Source organism: Onychomys torridus, chromosome 15 (assembly GCF_903995425.1).
Source record: "Onychomys torridus chromosome 15, mOncTor1.1, whole genome shotgun sequence".
NCBI classification, from domain to species: Eukaryota; Metazoa; Chordata; class Mammalia; order Rodentia; family Cricetidae; genus Onychomys; species Onychomys torridus.
Genome location: NC_050457.1, coordinates 13,555,204 through 13,579,103, shown reverse-complemented (window position 1 = coordinate 13,579,103; position 23,900 = coordinate 13,555,204). Strand labels below are relative to the sequence as shown.

Here is a 23,900-nt window from a genome sequence, read left to right as displayed (position 1 = left end):
TGAGTACTTATAATATGCCATGTTCTTTATAATAAAAGACTCATTAAATGTGTTTCAACTAAGCTTCAAGTACAGAAAATGTTATCCTCGGGTTTTTCAAATTAAATGGTGAAAACTAAAATTTATTCAAATAATCTACAAACCACTCATTAAAATTTGTATTATATAATTATATAATCTTTGTTCAGTTTAATCTTAATTCATAATTAGTTCTGTTAGCTAATATTGTCAGCATACTCCCAAAATTTTATTTGCTTCTCTATATTTCCGTATGTGTGAACTCATAATACCAGAACCTCATTTTCAATTTCTTTGCACATGGGGCAGATCTTTACGTAATACTACCCTTAGAAATATATTTAGAAAGTTTCAGCAGGCTGTTCATGGCACCCCATTAATTTAATAAGTGAAATTATCAAATCTTAAAGTTACCTTGGACTCCATAAGGCATTCTTTAGTATTTGCAACATGTGACTTTCACGTGGCTTTTGAACAAAAGAAAAATATATTATAGTCTTCTAGAAAGTAGATTGAGGTTTTAGTTAGAAAGGAGTGAATTTTCCACAACACACAGTGATCAAAATCATTTCTATCATTGGCTGGCTATGTGAGAGAACAGCAAGTTATTACAAAATTTGAAACCAAGTTTATGTTATAGGTCTCTTAGAGAAAAATTAGATATTCTTTTAAGCTCAATCATATGTATCTTCTCTTCATATACTCTGCAATGTATAGCCCCTATGAATGAAATGTAAAATGGTATTTTAAATATTATGGTGATAAAAGCAGTAGACCATGGATCCCCCCAAATCCTTAAAGGTGAAGTCATATTGGCAACTTCCAGGACTAGGAGAACATCTGTTTGATTTGCACTGTGAAGAGAGGAGGAGAGACAGTCCCACAGAACAGGGTCGTGTGAGCCAAATCAGGATTTCCTCTGGGAGTTTTGTAGCTCTCCAGGCTTGATATCCCAGTAGGAGCTGAATAGAAGGAAGAGGTGTGATTTAGAAATATGTAACAGAAATTTTCCCTTGGGCAACACATACATTTTCACATTTACTCGGTGTGACTTTGTACCTTTCTGCATTACAAAGAGTAATGCTTCTACTGTCCCTAAAAAAAAAAAAAAAAAAAAAAAAAACTAAATAGTCAAAATCCAATTGCCTGGAGTCTGTGAAAATGTGACTTTCTGTGACAACATGTGAAAGTGTGGTGACAAAAGAGTAGTTTTCGAAGATCACCATGACAGTCATTAGAGCTTGTGATTGCTACCTTGTAGGACAAACTAGATTTTCAGCAATAAATAACTCAAGGATCCCATAGTTCAGAGTATCAGGATGGCCCTAAATGAACTCTAAGTGTGTCTGTGTTAGAGGGAGGAAAAGACAATTTCAGATGGGATGAGAAGGAGCCACAGCACAGGAGGACAGAAAGATGCTGAGATGGATTAGAAGAGCCCACAGCACAGAGGGACAGAAGATGCTGAGATGGATGAGAAGGAGCCCACAGCACAGAGGACAGAAGATGCTGAGATGGATGAGAAGGAGCCCATAGCACAGAGGACAGAAGATGCTGAGATGGATGAGAAGGAGCCCATAGCACAGAGGACAGAAGATGCTGAGATGGATGAGAAGGAGCCCACAGCACAGAGGACAGAAGATGCTGAGATGAATGAGAAAGAGCCCACAGCACAGAGGGACAGGAGATGCTGAGATGGATGACAAAGAGCCCATAGCACAGAGGGACAGAAGATGCTGAGATGGATGAGAAGGAGCCCATAGCACAGAGGGACAGAAGATGCTGAGATGGATGAGAAGGAGCCCACAGCACAGAGGACAGAAGATGCTGAGATGGATGAGAAGGAGCCCACAGCACAGAGGACAGAAGATGCTGAGATGGATGAGAAGGAGCCCACAGCACAGAGGACAGAAGATGCTCAGCTGCTGCCTTCGCACATTTAGAGAGGCGGCTTGAGAAAAGCCATGCAAGAACTGAAACTACACAGCAGAAAAGCCAAGGAGACTGGTTATCCCACAGAACTACCGTTAAACCATCATTCTGTCCACACCTTGATTTTAACTGTGTGAGCGTCATTTCAGATGTGACTTTCAGAACTGTGTGGAACATGTTCTGTTGATGAAATCCTCCACTTTGTGGTCATTTATCCATAGCTATCCAATAGACATTAGGAATTAAGTTCCCACAATCATGGGGAAGACTGGACTAGGCTCTAATTGCTGTAGAAATGATCCATTTAGTCTGCCAATAGAACATGAGAAGCTGTAGTTTAAGCTAGAAAGTCCCTCTGCATGACAGCCTGAGAATTTGTGAATGGCCACAAGAGCATATATATAGTCTGTCCACCATCTCTCCACATACAGAACTTATCATCACAATACGGTAATAGCACAAACACTCATAGACTAATGGAAGGGAATAGAATGGATGACCCAGAAAAACAAACGAGCAAAAAACCTTTTCTAAAGTCTACAATATATAAAAGACTACAAAAATTAAAGAAAAGTATATTCAAGTCCTCCAGTCAATAAATAAGCTGTTGAACTGTGGAGACAGTATTCAAAACAAGTAACATAAATGGCTAATAACTATTTGAAAAATCATTCAATGTCTTTAGTTATCAGAAAAATGCAAATGAAGTGTTCTGGGACTCCATCTCACCCCAGTCAGAATGGCTAACATCAAGAAGACAACAAGGATTAGCAAGTATCTGGGAAAAAAGAAATACTTACTAACTGATGGTGGGAATTAATCTGTGCAGCTACTGTGAAAAACAGTATGAAGTCTTGTTTACAAACTACAAACAGGGAATGGAGAGATGGCTCAGCAGTTCAGAGCATTGACAGCTCTTTCTGAGAACCTGGATTCCATCCCCAGCACCCACATGACAGCACAGAACATAACTGTCTAGAACTCCAGTCCCAGGAGATCAGACACCCTCTTCTTGTCTCCATGAGCCCAGCATGTATATGAGGCACAGTCATGCATGCAGGCAAAACATACATTCACATGAAATTTAAAAAAAAAAAAAAAAAAAAAAGCTTAAAAAAGTAAAAGCAGAACTACCTCATGACCCAGCTCTAACACTTCTGCATATGTACCCAAAGGACTCTTAAGTCTGTCTAAAACATCCTTTACACATGGATGTTTACTGCTATCCTAAAAATAATAAGTGGGACCCACATAATTGCCTGCAAGCAGACCATGCTGATGTCATACGTGGGGCTCTTATTCTTGGGTTTCTAAAGTACAAATAATATAGGTAGTTTTAAAAGCCCACAATACAAGAAGTACCAAGTGAGAAGTAAGTTAGTCTTCACTGAACCTTCCTCTGAACCTTTATCTAAATGTTTCTACTGAATTTGCTTCTGTAATCTTTATTAAAGTATCGTTCCAATTGAAGACACTATGTGTTAATGTGCTAAAGTGGGGTCAGGAACTACTCAATGATGCTGACCCTTTCCCCTGAGATACTTTAATACACAAAAATTTCAGTTTCCATGACAACAAAATATCTTGTATGGATTTCCCATGACACAGGATATTTGTGTCTCTTCTTTTCTTTACTTTTCCCTAATTGTTCCTCTGTGCCCTCCATACCCCTCAGAACTTACCTGAGGCCCCTCACCCCCTTGCTTCTTCTGCTTACCTGCCACCACCTGGGTCACCTGCAGACCAGCCCTTACTCAAGCATCCCTTTGCCCAGAGCGCTCCTCTGGTAGACACTCGCTGTCTCCTTTTCCTGTCTCAGCCTACACTTCACGCTCGCTTTGAAACCGCCTTGGCCATAGCAATATTGTAACCTATCCCATCCCAAGGACTGGGTTTCTTACCTTTATTTTTTTCCTCTCTGACCGTACCAGTTTCTAAAATATTATGTTAAAATTCATGTGATGTACCTTCTCCACAATATGTGTTACATGAAGACAATAAGTTTTATGCACAGTTTCCCGCTGATAGTTATCTGAGTATAGAATTTCCAGACACAGTATGTCCAACTAAGATCATAATCTTAACTGAAACATTCCCCATTAATGTTACTTAGTCATTATTTGATGATCATTCTTTTTCCACATACATCCTTTTTATTCTCAAATATTATAGACTTTTCCTTTAGAAAATGTCAGTGTAATCTGTTTCTTTAAATATCATAATCATAGTATATGGCATGAAGCACTTTAAAAACTTGTGCTACTCAAATAAGTAAGAAGCCTAACTCTAAAAATAGATAATGTGGTATCCTCTAATATAGCTTTGAGTTAATCATAGATTAGTAAAAGAAAATCACTTACTATGTAAGAAAAATGTTCCAGTTTTATGTGAAGTTGATGTATGTTATGGTCTAGATTGTCTATATTCATAATAAAAAAGAAACTACTGACTACTTAAATTTCAATATAAATGGTATGGATGATAATGGATTTTAATGGACACTATTAATGACTGTAGTACACTGATATTAGTTTCACTTCATTGTTAAGAATTGCAAAATTTACCACAAGTTTCATCAGAAATTCTGTAATGACACAAAAAGTACATCAAAAAATGTCCTGCTCAAGCTGAGTCTGTATCTCAATGGTAGCAGTGCAAGGCCTTGGGTTTAATCCCCAGTACTGAAGACAAAAAAAGATAAATGAGTAAAAGTGATGTATAAAACCCTGGAGCCGGCAAGACAGCCCAGCAGGTAAAGATGCTGGGCAGAAAACCCTGACGAGTCGCAATCACTAGAACCACTTCAGGGCCAAAGGAGAGAACTGACTTCACAAAGCTGTCTGATGGCCTCACATATGTACCATGGTATACATATGCCAAGTACACATCACACATCATTTAAACATACATAGCACCAATCATTCCCAAACACGATAAAAGCCTCTAGTTGCGTTTCTCACTTGTTACTCTGATAAATACTGTAAGCCCATTGTTTTCTATGAGTTTGCCTCTATAAACCTCAGGGTTTTTTTATATGCTTCAGGGAAGTTTTGAATACATTTGATAATTTTATGGCACCTACCTTATATTAGATAATCTAAGGACTAAAGGTCTGGCATGAAAAGGAAATCTTTCTTCCTTGACTTGATGGATTTTGCTATATATGACAGACTTTGAAGCTGTGGTTAAAGTATGAATTTTGAGATTTTCCTTGAATTTTGTTGGAATCTCAGTGTGGGCCAAGTGCAGTGGTGTGTGTCTTATGGTAGGGAAGAGAGGGATAATACAAAGACAGAGGAAAAAAAAAAAAAACAGTGTGATTAAGTGAGCAGAGTATGCAGTGGTGTGTGTCTTATGGTAGGGAAGAGAGGGATAATACAGAGACAGAGAAGAAAACCCCAGTGTGATTAAGTGAGCAGAGTATGCAGTGGTGAAACTCCAAGCCAAGAAATGCCACAACTCCATAAGCCCAAAGCTAGAAGAACAGGTTGTCTCCTTGTAGACATAGAGAGAGCACAGCCTTTTTATTTGACAGCTTTATTTTGTTCAAGAATAGGAATTTTAGGTTTTTGGAATACAGAACTATGAGAGAGTAAACCTGTGTTGTTTTAAACCACTGAGTTTATGATAGTTTTCTACACAATTCATAAACATCAAATAGAATGACTTTAATGACAGACACAGATAAAAATACTACCAGTTTTAGTGAAATGAGTGTGTGATTGGAATGTGGGGAAGAAACACAGGGTACAGGAGATGTCCTAAATCTGGTAGTCTGAGTTATATGAAACTACTTAGAAAGTCCAATCTGATCTCATAGCAGAAGTAAGAGTTTCCTAAGCAAGCATGAGAAGTTGCAGAATTAAAACCAAATCTGGGCTACTTAAATAGTACAACACTATATTTTCCATGTTTATTGTAAATAGGAGAAAGTTTAAGACCTAAACCATATTCATTGATTTCTAAACTTTCATTAGTCATATTCATCAATGGTATAAGCTGTTTGTTTGAAAAGTAACATCACATATGGTAAAAGAATATTCCACTGTTACCCCAGAAACGACCATCATTTTACGTTGTTGACAGTTTCCTAGGATGTTAGAGAAGCAGGTTCACAGAAATGTGAAGTGAGCTTCTCAAAGACACCATATTTTAATCAGTCAAAGGAATCAAGACTTTTTTCTGTCTATGAACATCACTAAAACCTGAAATTCTAATAAAATTTTGGCAGTGGTGCTAATAAAAATATTTCCCATTTGTCCCTTTTTTCACTGAGAATTTTTGCCTGATAATTTTTAACAAATTGAAAAGTAGGAAGAAGTCACTTTCCTGTGTTCTTTTTTCAAAGTAGTAGCAAAGATAAGTGGAGAAAGCTGATGTACTGCAGTCCCTCATGTCACACAGCACTCCAGTGAGATGTGAATCGTGTCGTCAAGGTGAATTTGAGCAAATTAGAGGACAGGTGAGAAAAGACACCATAAGGAAAAATGAAGATGGACTATGATGTGAAGGCTTCAGTGGATTGGCTGTGAAAACAAAGATGAAAAGACAAATAAATTATGTAAAGGATGATTATATTTCATCCAGTGATAATGAAGGAAATAAAAAGACAACTGTTGATTTTCTCTCTGTACCAAGAGCCAAGCAACAGAGCCAGCCGATCAATAAATCTGCAAAGCTCATTCCCACATCATAGCATTAGATGTTATCCAACTTTTCAATTTTGTAGGGAAAGAAGCCAAATACTTCCTAGTATTTCCCAAACTACTAGAAAATAAACATTAAAAGTGATGTTTTATCCATATGTACCAGTGTTCTGTGGAAGCCCAACACTTGCTCTCTTTCTAAAAATGCCCAGCTCACCTGAGAGCCTTGGAGCACACAAGACCATCCCAGGCTTCCCTGGCTAACAGCCCAAACCTTTAGTAAATTAAGCAATGTCTACATCCCAGTTACATGCAGGTTTGCAAGCTCAGCCCATCGGGGAGGCCTCCCTTCATGTTTTATTCTGGCAGAGGGTTTTCAGGGATAATTGCTTCCATCGCAGGCTAAATAAGTTGGCTATTAATGCAAATGAATGTAGAACTGCAAAGGAGATTATAATTCATGTAGACAGATGGCAATTTCCTGTCTGCTTCTGTGTTTGCCTGCTTGCTTTTATGAACTGTCCAAGAGAACTCTCTTATTGATAAAACTCTGTAAATGTTTTATTTTTATGCACAGCAATTTTGCTGGTGAAGAGTAAGAATTTACCCTCTCATTTCCCTCTGATCATCCTTCCCTTTTTCCCATGGAATATATCACTTGGACTTTCTAAAATAAATAAATAAATAAGTAGGAAAATGTTCTTACATACTCGCCTGTAGGAAAAACATATATGCTGATATTTGCTTGTAGATAGATTTATTTTAAATATCTCTACTCATATTTAGAATCCTGTATTTAGAATATATTCCTAGTATACTCACCTGTAGGAAGAATACATATGCTGATATTTACTTATTGAAAGATGTACCTAAATATTTTTAAAATCTTTACTTCTTGTTTTATTGTAAAATAAGATTCCTATAACTATCCTAAGATACACTTTAACTTTTAGTTTCCAAGTTATGTGTCCATGTATGTTGTTACTTTTTGTTTAAAGAAATGGATACATTTCCATTAGTTTTCCAAGTTCTTTAGTAAGATGTACCATAGGCTATTTTAACTTTTTAATGGATTAACTTGTCTCTATCTTAATTTAACCTATACTACCCTAAGCCCAGAAACTTAAATCATCCTTGAACTACTTACTCCGCAGATCTCCACTACACACACACAAAAAAAAACTTATTTCTAACTTCACCATTCAGGCTATAACAAAACTAATATACTTTAAATATACCAACTTAATCAGCTAATATATCAGTGTCAAATTTACAGAAATAACAGTTGATCTTGGGTAACTGTTTAAATTTATTTAGTGTTTGTTTCTTTGGAGAGGCTGGAAGTCTAGGTCCCTGGTAGAATGCTTACCTAGAAAATGAAAAACCCTGGGTTTGGTCCTCAGCCCATAAATAAAATTTTCAGTAAAGATACAGGGAAAATTAAAATGCATACATCAATATACTTTTAATATATTAGATAAAATTGACTTTTGCAATAATCATGAATGTTAGTACTTGGAAGTGGGAAATCCAGTATGTATTTAGAAGGTCAAACATGCCCTTGAATTCCATGTGTTGATGCCAGTGGCCTATGTCTGTGAGTGACTTTGTTTCTTCCAAAGATGGAATTGGGGGTTAAGGTTGTGGCCTTTTATTTAGGATAGTCATCTTAGGGATGCAGGATATGCTGATTTTTGAAGACAGGGTCTTACTCTGTAACCTAGACTTCATGGAATTTACTATGTCATTTATGCCTGCCTCAGGTTCACTGAAATCCTCCTGCCTCAGGCTCTCAAGTGCTAAGATTAAAGGCATGAACCATCATACCCTGGTGAAAGTATTTTGATAGAGTCAGTTTATTTGTTGTTATCTAAATTTAAAAGAAAAAAAAGGTCTGTTCCATAGAAGCAGCATAAAAATAATTTACAGATAGAATTATTGAAGACTCATAGATTGATGGCCATTACGGCAGACTTGTAGGAGCAGCCCCACACACACACACTCACCGCTTTCATAGGTGACGTGGGAACCCTTCAAGTGAGTCTTTTAAGAAGATATTACTTAAATGACATAGTTGAGAGCCACCTCCTTTAGCTCATTGATGTTTCCTGGTCTTTCTGTTGTAAGCCACAGTCAGCCTCTCCCTCCTACAGTGACTCTGGATCTGTGGTTTCAGGAGCTGTGGCCTCGCTTATTGTCAGCTTGATTCTTTTATTCCTGCAAGCTGTTCTCTGAAGCTTCCATTGTATGTGTTCTCTGTATTAGACCTTGTCTCCCTTCCTGAGGTCTTTCTAACAGGCATTTCACATGGAAAAGTCTGGATAGGGAAGTCCACATAGGATCTGTGTATTATAGTGTCATCACAATGTCGACTCTTTCCTTCTGGACTGGAACATAGTGTTCTCCTTGATGTTCAGCTGTGACAGTTGTAATTTTGTGACTGTATAACATGACCTTTTACTTCTATGGATTATATTGCTTTTGCTGTCCTACAACTAGTTCTTAGCAGTAAAGAGCTTTTAGTCTGATTTTTAAACAGTCTGAAAAGTAATAGAAAGCCTGAAGACGCATACTTAGTGTCCCTGGTAATCTGACAGTAATAACAACCTTCTCCTTTTAAATTGCTTTTCTCCATTTCCAAAGAGTTGATGAGGAACCCCTGCTGCTGTTCCATGGGAATGTGCTTCACAATTAACAATATGCTGTTTCTGATGTCAGCAGATTCTTAAAATCATTGATGGCATAAATCTGCATGTTAATCAGGAATCAGATCATTATGGGTATTGAATTGTTTGAAAATGCTCTTGTTTGCTTTGTTTATCAAGACATAATTAACATAAAGTGAAGGCTTTGCTTCTTAAGTATGTGGTTCTGTGAGCTGTGGCACCTTAGCAGACGGGCATTTCCATCGCCACAGACATTCGCCGCCTGCTCTTCTGGAGTAGGTCCCACCTGATCCACAGCGCTGTCTACCACTGGGGACTTTATAGAGCTTGATTTTGTCATCCTCAATTCAAACAGGCAAAGTTCTGATTTTCTTCTGATCATCTTATCAGTAAATGACAATAAATGACAGATCCAAGATAGTAACACAACTTTATCTGATTTGAAACTTCATTCTTTCCTAGGAATCTTATTTAATTAAAAGTGCTAAGTCTAGAGCTGGAGAGAATTTTCAGAAGTTAAAAATGCTTGCTGTTCTTGGAGAGGTTGAGAGTTCAGGTCCCAGCATCCAAAAAGTCCAAACCTGCCTCTAGATCCAGCTTGAGAGGATCCAGAGCTCTCTTTAACCCTCTGATGTCACCTGCATATACACTCATATACTCACAGAAACACACACATGGAAACAGAAGTTAAAATGAAGTACTTTTAAAGTGCTTTTGTCAAAATTAACATTTTGAGTAGCCATTCTGCTAAGATCTAATTTCTACATAAATGATAAACATGTAAGTTTTAATACAAACAAAATAAAACCTAAAATTATAATGTCTACAAGGTTTAAACAAGGTAAAGCCAAAATAAGTGCTTTGGTCTCAACAATGAACTGTCAAATAGGGCAACTTAGAGATTATGATTGGGCACATGAGGGGAAGACTAACATCAGACCCCTGAGTATCCTAAGAGACACCTATTGGTGTCAATAGAAGTAAAAACAGATGTCTATTGAGGAAATCCACAGGTCTCCCAAGTAATAAATTATCTCAATGTTGTCAAATGTTTCCAGAAAATTAAATGAATAAACATTACCAACTTATTCTAGAAAACTAGCATAACACTGATTGCAGAAACAGACAAAAGTATGTGTGTGTGTGGGGGGGGGGGCAACACACAGAAAATCACAAGCCACTATTATTCTAGAACATAGTTGAAGATTTTCAAGCGATAAAAGCAAGCTTACTCTAGCAGTCATTTTAATTATTACAAATGAGGGGAGGAAGGGGAATTAGAAGAGTGGTAGGTCAAAGGTACTAAGTTTCAGCTTAAGTGAGGTCTAGGAATCTCATGGACAATAGAATTATTAGTTAACCACAAAAAAGAATCTCTTTGAGGTCTTAGGTATGTTTATTGGTGTAATTATGATATTTATTTATTTATTTCAATATCAAAATCAGACACCCTTCCCAAATCCATCCCCTTTCAATATCCAACAATATCCCACCAACTTTGTGGACTTTGATTTTAACCCTTCAACAACAAATTGTGAAGCCTGAGCCTTAGATTAAGCATGTTCCTAACTAATTCTTACAACTTAAATTAATCCATATTTTTCAGTCTATATTCTTCCATGTGGGTCATTCCTCATCTCTGTACTGCCCATCCAGTGTCCTCCACATCTGGCTAGTGACTTTATCTTTCTTCTTCCCAGAGTTCTCTCTCTGCCTGGAAGTCTGCCTGTTCTATTGACCATTCAGCTCTTTATTAAACCAATCACAGTGGCACATCTTTACTCAGACTAAAGAAATATTCCACAACATTTCTCTCTTTTTGTTTAAATGCAAAAAAAAAAGGTTTTAACTCTAACACAGTAAAACTTTCTATAATAAAAACAATTATCAGATAAGAATTGCATTCACAGTGTATTTTGATGTGCTGCTTTTCTTTGTTTTAAATATTCTCTTTGAAACACAAAATTGAATTCTTAAAAGACTTTTCCACTAAATAGATAATTTCATTTGTCACATGGCACTCTAACACTTGAAGGAAGCAAATTGCTATGTAAATAGGCAAAGAGATTTATTAAACACAGACTAGTGGTTCTTAATGCTCTAAGGGCTGATGCTATAAAGGGTGGGTATTTCCTGGCAGAGTTTACATGTGTTTATTTATTTTCAGTAAGTCAACATATATATGTATGTGTGTGTGTGTGTGTATGAATATCTATACATATATATAACAGATATGTTTTATATATATAGTTAACATTTCAACTATATACAGAAGTAAAATACCTGTAATAATCAGTACCAAGCTGATAATCTGAGATATTAAAAATGAATTTTGTCTTAACTGTCATTAATTATATAGGTGAGAGTTTTGTGAGCACTAACTGTTTTCGTTTTGTTCAAAATAGGGTAATATACTTCATCAGTATAACATTTACTAATGAGATGGCAACACATGCCTACCTCAAAGATATTTTATTGAAAACACAATCATTACTTACCTTGTCACAAATAGAACAAAGCAAAACAGCACAAGCAGAGTTGCTGTTTGAACATCTCCAAGTAGCAACTTTTAAATTTTCTATGACTTCTTGGTGGACTGTACCATATGGCTTTGTCATAAGTCGACCTGTTGCTAATAAAGTAGGACTGATGTGTAATTAGGTTTTCAGTGATTCATCTGTGAAACATGCTGGATTATTTTACATGGACGCATCTGGTACACATGTGTACAGTGGTTGTTCTGTGGTGACTGACAACTGTATTCTTCTCATAAAGTCCTAGATGCACAAACGTGAACTCTTGATTTCTCAGAGAGACAAAAATATTGCATTCATAAAATTTGTACCTTAGCGATTGTTGAATGTAAAATTTATTCTGATACATGCATTCACACACAACACAAAATTTGCACTGTTCCTGAAATTTAATGTAAACATTTCATGAAATGTTTTTCTATCGCTGAGCAGATGTAGTGAAAGCACCTTGATCTTTTGGTATTCATTCATAGCATGACATCTGTTTTGGATTGTAACCTCAAAGAAGGCAGTGACCATGTCAGTTTTATATTATGCAGACAACATCCAGTAATGCATAATTCTCCTTTGAATGTTTGCTAAGTTTTTGTCAGTCAAGATGGAGATGTTAATGACTTTTAAAAATAGCATTATAACCTGACTATAAGCACCTTTTGCATTAAAGGGGCATTAGCAGTATAAATGGTCCGGGTTTGAATTCCATACATTATAGTTAGCAAGATAACACATAGCCATGTTGTTTTCAGTAAAATGAGTTCATAATATGTGAAAATAGTTCTATAGTGTACATTATGCATTGTACATATACTGAGGTACATGAAGGATGTACCATTTTTAGCTGGCATTTCCTAGGTAGAATTTGAACCTATAATAAAAGGAAGGAGTGTTGGAGAAAAGAGGAAAACAGAGCAGGAAGCAATGGTTCAGATCATGAGGGAATAGAAGGGCCTGGAGTCGACTACTGCCTTGGCCACTTTTCAAGTTGTGAGGCCTTGGTGAATCACTATTGTGTCTATGGTTTTATTTTCATCTGGATAATAGAGACTGTTAGAACATGAGGTTATTGGTTGTATAAGGAGCTTGGCATAAGATTAGTAAGTACTTTACATTGAATTTTCATAATATTTTAAGTACTGCATGAAATAGGACAACCAAATCAGCCAACCAAAAAGAAAATTGTAGGAGGAAGCTTCCAGCTGTACATAGGCATCTAAATCTTCTTACACAGACAAAGGTTGAAAATGATTTCTGTTGTGTGTGTTATTTCAGTTACACATGTTCTCTGATTGATGTCAAGCTATCATCGTACATTTTTTAGCTTAAATATCTCTATGATGAATACAAAGAATAGGTTACGTTTATTTTTTAGCTCATCTGTTGATCCCTCTATTACGCTCAGAAGCCTGTAGATACTAAGCTATGGAAGAAAACTTGTCTTATTTAACAATTAATAATAACCATTTATTTCATGAGTAAGAAAGAAAATTTGCCCCCGTACAAGTGTAAATAGATAAGAAACACCATCTATGACTGATAAGATGGCCTACTGTATGTTTTCCAGGAAAAAATAAGTAAAAGTTACCTGGGGATCTGGATCCGTAGGCTCTGTAGTAGAATGCCCAAAGTCCTGGATTTGATCCCCAACACCACAAAACCAGGTATGGTGGTACACGTCTGTAAAGAGGTGGAGTTAGGGGGAGCAGAAGCTCTATGACATCCTGTAGTACATAGAGAGTTCAAGGCAGCATAGGTCTATCAGTCCCAGAAGTAAATTTTAAAAAATGAGTAAAGCTTTAGCTCTGGAGTGATGTTTATAGGATCTACAGAACATGGTTATGACTATGAATTAGGAGACACGGTGAGGAAAGAAAGTCTTCAAGGGTAAACTGAAAGATGGTTTTACTCAGCCTCTATTTTAATAATGTGCTGCATTTGACTAAGTACTAGCTCCACTCCCCCAGATGTATTCCTTCTTTCCAGGTTGTAGTCTGTGTTCCCATCAACTTCTTTATAGCTTTATGCAACTCACATCGTTCTATGGTGATCATATCAAAATAGAACTGTATTAAAAATTAATTAAATTTCCAGGTTGTAAAAAATTATCTATGGTATTTTCATGAGCTGCACTTCTTCTGTAGCATCCTAGGAGTAGGAACTTTTGGAAATACAGAGTTGCATTCAACTTTTCTAGTTGTAGATAGACTTTTGTATCAAGGGATAGCATGATACCTGAGACTTAAAAATGTTGAAGTTTGGAATGTATGAAGAACACATTCTGATGGATTGGATTGATTATTCAGTTCTTATGATTACTACTTTCTAATAACTTGTCTGTATCATAGACCAAGAAGTCTTTGTATGTGTTATTTATATCATTTTTGAAAAATATATGTTGAGTTTAAAACAAACCTTAAAAAGCATTTCTTGAGTTGAAAGTTGTCTACATATAAAAAAATCACTCACAGAATGGATTTGTGATGACAGATTCCAGCTATTAAGGTGTTTCTTGTAGTTAGTTACAAATTGTCCAGCCATACAGAACTGTTCAGCGCTATATTGGGAAATATCAAACCTAAACATCCTTTTTTTTTTCAGTGATAAACAAACCTTCTGTTATGAAAAAAACAAAAAGTGTACTTTAGATGGTCGCTTAAAGGAATTAAGGGTTTTTTTGTAGATTAATAGTTGGGGAAAATTTTGAAATTATATATATAAAAGTAATTATGATCAGACTAAAGAACCCAGATGAATAGTTCCCATGAGTTGTTATAGCTTCTTCAATTTTAGTAGAGTAAATATGCTTGTGAATTTCTTAATTCCAAGCAAGTGTTATATTTTCTTGCTTGAATATTTTTATTTTTTTCTGGTTGATTCTCTTTCTTGATTGATTATTGAGAGACTGAGCTGGTAATCCCCCTTTGAGAAGAACCAGATATATGTAGCAGATTTTATTTCATCCTTGACTTGTTTTTCAGTAGCCAACTAGAAGACATTTTTATTTACTGACACTCCAAAAGGCTTACCAGTAATAACAAACAATAACTTAATAAGTCATATAAAGAGAAAATTCAGTATTCTAGGGTCTTCAGTTGGTTGGTTTCTGAGGATGTGTGTGCCAGGCAATTTTCCAGCATTTCCTGTTGATACTACAGCCACGAAGATTGAAAGACCATTCATTTAACACAACTTGCCTCTTTCAAACTTGCCAATAAAATGTGCTGAAAGTACTAATATGAACTTTAAGCATATAACATGTACTCCAGAACTACTTAGAAAATTCATTTCATAAGCTCATAATTTAAAGGAAAAAAAACCCTTCTGGCTAGCCTGTGTCAATGATTCTGGTTCCATTCATCGCTAGCAAAGACCCCACATGTATTTTGTATGATGTTTTGGGTCATCTTACATGAATCTGTCAGATGCCTTTCCAAGTCATCTGTCAACCAGTCCAAGGGCTTCTTTAGCTCTGGGCTTTGCATAGCATGTTCTTATGCCTCCTGCTCTAATCAGTTCTCCTGAAAAGTATTTAACTTGGTCAGTAGGAGCAACAATGGAGCCCGAACAAAATGAATAGTGGAATGATGGCAGGATAACACTCCAAACTGCCCGCATTTGTACTCCCTGCACTCTGAGAATGTATTTGACCACATGAAAGCAAAATTTAAGTTCACACGTGAACTGATGTTGCAAATAAGCTGGTTTTGTACTAGCACAAGTGTAATATTAGATTATCCAGTGTGATCACTATGTGGTAGAGTCAGGAGGAGAAAGTGAGAGAAAATGAAAAAGTCGGCAGCATAAACGTGATGATGATGTGAGAATGTTACAGCTACCCACATTGAAAGTGGGAGAGTTCAAGAAGCTGAAAGTGGAGGAAACAGTTTGGTCTCCACCAGCGCCTCCAAAGGAGAGCACCTTCCAGCCAACACCTTAATTTTTTAACTCAAGCTTCTAACTACAGGATGGTAGAGTGTTCTAAGGTGCCACATTCATTATGTGAATTGTAGCACCAGTCATGGGAATTATAGCAGCTTCTTCTATATGTGGGAAGCCATCCTTGGTCCTCCGTTCTTGAGAAATCACTACCCTCTGTGGCTCAGAAGACCATTCTCCACTGCTCCAGCACTAGACCTGCCTAAACCTGGAGTTCATGTTCTGTGTTTCCATTTCCTTTCATGAAACTACTAAATTCTGGAGTCCAAGTCAATAGATTGTATCCTCAGGGGGCAAGTGAATGTTGACTGTTCAGAGAACACTGTCCACAGCACTTTCTAGACCTGTTCTAGACACACAATCACATATGTTCATGCACTTATGTGCAAATATGTTTCTGTAAATACATATATATGATCTAGTTCTCTGCATATACTATTCTGTACTTTGCACTCACTTTACTTAAAAGTGTTATTATGGAAGGATTTCTGTGCCTTCTGTTGTGGACTGTTCCCATGAAATAGTAGAGGAGCTAGTGAAAGAAAATAGTCTCCTAACATTTACATCAAAAGTCTCCTTCCTCTTCCAAGAACACCTCACAGGACAACTTTTTCAGACATGCCATTTCCACATCCATGCTGCCCTCCTGAGAACAGGAGCATCCCCTGGAGGAAACACACAAATTCATAGTCTCCATTAATAAGTGTGGCATAGGTACTGTTGACTTTGGAGTGAGGAAAGCCTCGTTGGCTAACACCCTGACTTTGCTTCCTGACTGCTTACTACCGCGTCCACTGTTGCGTGCTGGGTGGATCATGTGGCTTTATTGAGTCTTCTCCTCCATGCTGTCTACCTCATTCCTTTAGTCATTTGTCGTTGTTAATTCTTGCAATCACCGGAACATTTGTGTGCCAGATACAATGCCAGATAAAATAAAGCAGAGCCCTCCCAAGAAGGTTTCATGAGTAGTGTACTGAGCAGCAATAGCAAACATCACCTGTGCCAGTTCAACCCAGTAAATACACAGAGTGGAGCTGAAGATACTCAAAACTGGTTTTTAAAGCTTGTGTGAACTAGTCTACCAGTTATGTGGCTGGTTGCCACAATAATTTATTTATCCAAATACATTTAGCAAGTATTTATTGTTATGAAATTTCCATCTGAGTGCTTCCCTCCTTATGGATTGTGGATTTATTTATCTAATGGTTGGTTTTATTTTTTTTTCATTTTTCTTTATTAAGAAATTTTCTACTCACACCACATACTATCCACAGATCCCACCTCTTCCCTCCTCCCACCTGCCAGCCCTCCCTCCCAAGCCACCCCGCATCCCCACATCCCCCAAATCAAGGTCTCCCATGGGGAGTCAGCAGAGCCCAGCACACTGAGCCTAGGCAGGTCCAAGCCCAATGGTTGGTTTTAAAACTGAATTATATACAGAACTCAGAGGACAACTTTGTGGAGTGGGTCCTCTCCATCTACCTTTATAATGGGTTCTAGGGATCAAAGTCAGGTCATCATTTTTCTATGGCAACAATTTTTACATGCTGAGCCATCTCATTCATCCCTAATAGTCTTCTTTTCAAATCTATTCTAGATACTTTTACAGGACATTTTTAGAATTATCCTTTTATGATGTCTATAAATCATTAAGTGCATTATTGGGTTAAATATGACTACTTTTTTTTCTTCCTTTCTTGTTTTATTCAATGTCACATATTCCAAAGGGCATTTCTGTGTTCTTCTTGCTCATGTTTGAGCAGCAGGGTCATATGTATTAGAAGATATCTGTGAATTTAATTGAAACTAATGAATGTAGGTGCTCTTGCTTGCCACTTGGGTTGCCAGGAGAGTCTGTTCCTCTTCTTTTATTTGCTCGAGCCAATGAAATGATGTCTAGACTAGTGAATTCCAGACAGTGTGAGCCTCTGATTTTACTGGGTCATGGTAGCTTCAGTTAGTTAGTTTATTTAGAAGAAGCCTTGGTTTTTATAAGGGCAGCTAGAAATCAGTCAGCTACTCTTCCTGTCCTAACACTCAATGTATTTCTAAGTATTAATTTCTAATTTAAAAATAAACTAGTGCCATTGGTGACATCTACCCTTTAAGTTCATTATTTAACTATTTTATTTAAATGGTAGTAATGTAGTTGAGTTGGGGAATTCAGAAGTTTCCTGTAAAATGCATGATAGGAACTCTGTTCAAAGTCAGTATGATGGTGGTCTGTTTGATTCATCTCGGCAGGACCTTATCTTTTGATTCAGTTTTGCCATTGCTGTATTATGGGTTTCTTTTTTTCCCCCCTTTGGGTTTTGTGGCATTTTCTTAGTCTTTCTCATGAAGACTTGACCTGACACATCCTAAGCCAAACCATTAGATAGTTGGCTTCTTCTTGGGAGCGGGGAGCTTTTAGAGATAAGCTTTTTTTTGTTTGGTTGGTTTTGGGTTTGGTTTTGGTTTTCGAGGCAGGGTTCCCCTGTGTAGCTTTGTGCCTTTCCTTCCTGGAACTCACTTGGTAGCCCAGGCTGGCCTCGAATTCACAGAGATCCACCTGGCTCTGCCTCCCGAGTGCTGGGATTACAGGTGTGCACCACCAGTGCCCAGCTAGAGATAAGCTTTTTATTTGTAAGCTACAAGCTAGCCCAGGCTCACGTCAAACATGTAATCCTACTGCCTCAACTCCCCATGTACTAGGAATGCTGACATGCCCCAGCAATTCTTGGCCACATGGACTTTTCCAAGTTGCATTTTCGGTGTCTGCATGTGTGCTGTGCATGTGCTTCCACAGGCAGATGCTTGTGTGCCACCACGCAAGCCCCAGGAGAGAGACAGAGAGAGTAAAGCGAAGTTGAACTGTGTAGACTGTTTTAGCATCAGCAGAACAGTTGTTTCCAGCTGTCGTGCTGAGGTGGCTGGGGGATGATGGTTCAGCACTTCCATGTGTGAGGCTGGGGTCTGGGAGTTTACTACTTCCTCTGTCCTGAGAAAAAACTGCCTGTCCTTCCAAGATAAATCTTAAACTTAACAGTGTCCTTCCAGATTATTCTTCTCAGCACCAGATAATTAATAATGAGTGAAATAATTTACCGAAAGTGTGAGCTTCAGCAGTCAACATTACAGCGAGAACAGACCTGGGGCAGGCAGCAGCAGTTCAAGCAGTTAGTCCTGCCTCGAGTCCCAGCTCTGTCTCCTTTCGCTCACGTCTCCATCTCTCAGTGTTAATCTCCACTGTCCATATCGATGCATTTTCTCTCTGATGGCCCTCCTCTGGGTATCTCTCCCCTTCCCCTTTGCTGTCGTGACTGTGACGAGGCGCTGACAGCCGTGTCTGCCCTTCCCTGAAGATGTCTGAGCTCTGTTCCTGTGTGAGCACTCCCTACCACACCCTCCCTCCAAGGAGACAGATGACCTACTGGTGTTTCAGATCCCTTCACTTCCGAACCAAGCTCTCTAAGCTAGCACTGAATCTCCTGTTCCTCTCTATGAACATCCCCACCACAGCCAAAGCCACAAGGTCTGAGAAAATTGTCACAGAGGAGCTGAAAAGACCCAGAAATGACATCTTGTGGGAGAGAAGATATAACAAACACCCATAGGTGCACATATATATATACTGTATACACACACGTGTGTACACACAACATATTCACACATATGCCGCTGTTCAAAGATCAGTATTGCTTAGTTTTGTGATTTTGACTTTTAGGTAGAGCCATGCGGTACTGTGCATTCTTTTGTGCCTTGATCAACATTCATTGAGATTTGTGCTTGTATGTAGCTATATAGTATTTTAGTACGTGAAAATTCAGAAATCGATATGCCATTTTCCTGTTGAGAGACATTTGTTTAGTTTTTAGTTTTTCACTATTAAAAAGCACCTCTATGATTGTATATGTGTATGTATGTATGTCCTGGGTGTCTATGTAGTGGTGAATTCCTGAGCCACAAGGAGAAACATTTTCTTATCTTTGGCAGATATTGACAAGTTTTCTGTAGTAATTTCAGATGTTGACTATCTTACCAACAATATTTTATCTAGTTATTTGACATCCCCTGGAAGCTTTGATGTTATTACATATTTATTTTTGTTAACCTGAATCATAAATAGTAAAGATGTAAAACAGGAAAACTTTGTTTGAGTTTGTCTGTCTTCTGTAACTTACAGAGTATCTCTGAAATAGTTGTCGCTTGTGAAAACTTACCTTTTCTTTGTGTGGACGGAATTCTGAATGTTCTCTGTTGACTCACTGTGGATGTGAGGGCTGAGAATTGTACACCCCTGTCTGTCGCCATTCTTGCTGCACCTTTCAGGGCTCAGGACCCTAACAAGGCTTAAATCCATCTCTTAAGCACCAGGGTGTAGACAGACAGCAAGTGTAAGTGTAGGACTGGGGATCTCTTTCATTCTGTCTGCCCCTTCAGGGTAATCCTTTCATCCTCTGCTGATATTTCAAAACAGAATTGATAGACCTCTGTTTTCTAGGAGTACAGTGTCTAGATAGTGAACAAAATTGCAGAGGCCTTTCCAAGTCTGACTTACAATTGACATAACTCAGTCCTCTATTTTACACAAGAGAGCTAAAAGCAACTAAGACATCTCAGACTAGAGGAAAAAGAATGTGTGTGTGCATTTATATGTGTGTGTACTTGTGTGAAATTGTATGTGTGTGTATACGTGTGTGTGATGATAAGCTGCTATGTATATGGTATCTTTTTTTCCCTCTTATGAAGTACATTTTTAGATACTTGATTACATGCTATGATAGTTACATCTGCATTTCCCATTAATTCCTAAGGGTTGTACTTGTCATTTTGACACTGTATTAATACCTAGCACCTTGACCCAATCAGGTTATCTACCCTTGGCTTACTTGGTGTAAAAATGACACATCCCAGGTTGAGAGTAGCGAGTCATGATTAATTCTGCATAGTCAAGAGACCAAGGAGGACTGAATGTTAAATTCATTTTTAATCATCTGTGCAACTAAATGTAGGTACAAGGACTTTAAAGTAATCATACATAGCTGATATTTCTGGATTTTAGTTGGTTGCTCCTTTATTCTGCTACTACCAGATCTTAATACTTTATTCAGTATTTAGCCACTGATAATTAATAGTTTCTGCGTTTCTTGTATGGGAATATACAAGCATTTTCCTTTGCATCACCTAGTTTCATCTTCCCATCACTGTTAAGGTACATGTCACCTCAGTTTTACAGGAAAGAGAGCTGAAGTCCCATTGGATGAATTGGCTTGCCTAAAGCCACACCACTGGTTCACGCCCATGTGTTCCAACTTCAGCCTTGTAACTCTTTCAGCTATAGTAAGGAAGCCGTGGCTTTGAAGCTGAATATATGGAGATAACTATTTAATGGATTGATTTGATCTCATCACATCTACCCCTGAAACCATCTCTAGTTAATATTGAGTAATGCTTCCCTGGGCTGAGCTCTGTGATCCCAGTCTGCTCGGCCACAGTGGTCATGAAGTGAACAAGACGGTTGTCTTGGTTTCACAAACTGTGTTTACATATAGACATCAAATCCAGTAAAGTAGTAGCTGCACTCATGGTCTCAATAGAATTCGGTTTACTGTGTAATTATATGTAGACCCAATAAATGAGGTGGACCAGTACATTTTATCCCCATCTGCGGTGGATATGGAGTCATTATTAATTATACACAAGTAATCAATTGATCAGCTGACTATTAGAGGAAACTCATGTGATCAGAGAGTACAGTTACTGAGGGACAATGTGGATATTAATGTGTAAAACAAATACAGAGACCCATGGCCATGCAGAGAGTGAGAGAACTGGGCAATCTCCACCCTAAACAAGGTGACTCCCTCAAACCCCTCCTCTCAGGGCTCATCCCTGCAGAGGAGGAGAAGAAGAGACTGTGAGAGCCTCAGGGGATGGAAGACCCCAAAGAAACAGGCCCTCTAAATCAACATGATGGAAGCACAGATGAGGCCAGAGACTGGGGCAGCGTGCTCAAGTCTGTGTGGGTCTGCACCAGCTGGGGTCCTAGAGATGAACAGAAAAGGGGACACATGCTCCATCCCTGACCCAGAAACCATGTCTAATCGAAAACTACTTGCAAATGAAATTTTATTTTTCACCACGGAGTCTCAGTGGGTAAACAAACTACTCTTGAGGGCAGTCTGCATGCACAGCAGTAGATGGCCATAGAGAAAACAAACCCCATGGCATCTTTGGAAGTTGAAGTCATTTTTGTTGTTGCTTAATTTGATCTGGTTTTTTTGTTTGTTTGTTTTTTTTTTTTTTTTTTTTTTATTTAACTTTATTTTTCTTGCCTTTTACCCTACAGGTCCTGTGTGTGTGTGTGTGTGTGTGTGTGTGTGTGTGTGTGTGTGTGTGTGTGTACTTATGGCTTCCGGTGTAGTGTTTTTACGAGATTCCTGAGTGTGAAAATGAGTGGGTCTCTGTTTCTTGTGCCCTCTCTTGGGCTCTTTCCCTTGTGATTATTTGTTTTGCCCTAATCCAACATATTAGTTTTTATTGTATCTTATTGTATTTTGTTATTATCCTTCAGAAGCCTGTTTGTTTTCTGACGAGAGACACAAAAGCAGTGTATCTGGATGAGAAAGGAGTTGGGGAGAAACTGGGAGGGGTAGAGGGAGAGGAAACTATTTAGAATATATTAGGTACGATTTAAAAAATAAAATAAAAATTAGAAATTAAAAAAACTAACAACAGATAACTATCTTGGTTTTCTTTTTACTCTAGGCTTGCCTCTGTACTGCCTCAGACCTTGAAGGAGGAGCACCCTTCTGCTGAAAACATGTCTTTAGAAACCCTGAGAAACAGCAGCCCAGAAGATATCTTTGATTAGTTACAAATCCTGGGAGCCGACTTTGGTGTTCATTAAAGTACCTTCTGTATCCAGTTCTTTCATAAAAAGGGAGGCTTTTGACTTAGCAGCGATGGTTACTGCATTGCAGCTTCACCATACACACACAGTGGATTCCACAAGGACATGACAATGTGATTGGATGGCAAAGGGACACTTTACCATTCGTATTGCCTGTTAAATCTGAGTTTTGTTCCACAGGGCACATTTATCATATTCCTTTACATGTTATTGTAACTGTCTAACAATTCTGGGAAGATTTGGGGAATAGGGCAAAAAAAAAAAAAATCTTTAAATGATTCTTTTTGAATTGCACTTTAAACAACGTTTTTGAAAAGTTTAACTTATGAGGTGACACATATAAAATATATCTTTAAGTTGTGTGTAAACAATCCGGAAATCTGATAGTTAATAAAAGTTTGTGTTCTTAAAGAAACTATTAACTGCACATTTTCTTTATTGTAATAAATTGTTTTCTGAAGTTCTGACTGGTAGACATCTTGTGTTCCAGTGATGGCCCATACCCATGTGCACACGGGCAGCACCAATTGGCCTTAGTGGGTTATTTTTTAAAAAGACATGAAGTTGTGAAGGGAAGATATTGAAGAGTTGTGGAAGGATTTGGAGGGGAGAAATAAGGAACGAATTTATCATATTTTACTCAAGAATAAAGAAAGTAATATGAGTGCTTACATATGTAAATATAATCATTTGGGGACCAAAACAAAATAAACAACAACAAAAAAGTAACCTTTTTCCAGCCCATCTTGAAAGCAAAGACCATGGCATATTTGTCATCAGTCAAACTGGGTACATTTTTTCCTACTCTTCACCATCCTGCTTCATAACCACATTCTTTCCTCATTTCTTTCCAGCTGAGCATCCGGTCCCTCCTGTCAAAGTTATACTGCACAGCATGTTGTCAGATCAGTACTGGTCCACTCTGTGTCACCTGCACTGTTGATAAAGCCCAGCACTTCTGCTGTCTGCTCTTGGCTTTTGGAACAGCATATATTCTGGGCAGCCCTCCTTTTTTCTCCACCTACTACTTAGGCTTCTTGGCTGATTGTTCTCTGCACGGTAGCTAAAAGCTTCATTACTCTAGGTGTGCTCGTCAACACTCTGCTGTCTGCTATCCATATCACCACTTTAGGTTTCTTATGCTTTTAAATATCACCTATGTATTTTTACCTCCAAAGTTAGTAGGCAAAGTTATAAAGAGACTTACGTGTGTGTATATATACATATATACATATATACATATAAATATAAATATAAATATATATATACACACACA

The 23,900-nt window shown here is 37.8% G+C and overlaps 1 protein-coding gene across 4 annotated transcripts in view; it reads left to right on the top strand.

The window, feature by feature from the left end:
* Positions 1 to 23,084, top strand: part of Xrcc4 (X-ray repair cross complementing 4) — a 258,828-nt gene extending 235,744 nt beyond the window's left edge. For all 4 annotated transcript variants that reach the window (XM_036207307.1, XM_036207308.1, XM_036207306.1 and 1 more), the window contains one exon: positions 22,480 to 23,084. In XM_036207307.1, coding sequence (XP_036063200.1) covers positions 22,480 to 22,585 — 106 coding nt within the window. In that variant the 3' untranslated portion in view covers positions 22,586 to 23,084. The remainder of the gene's footprint in view (positions 1 to 22,479) is intronic.
* Positions 23,085 to 23,900: the final 816 nt, after the last annotated feature.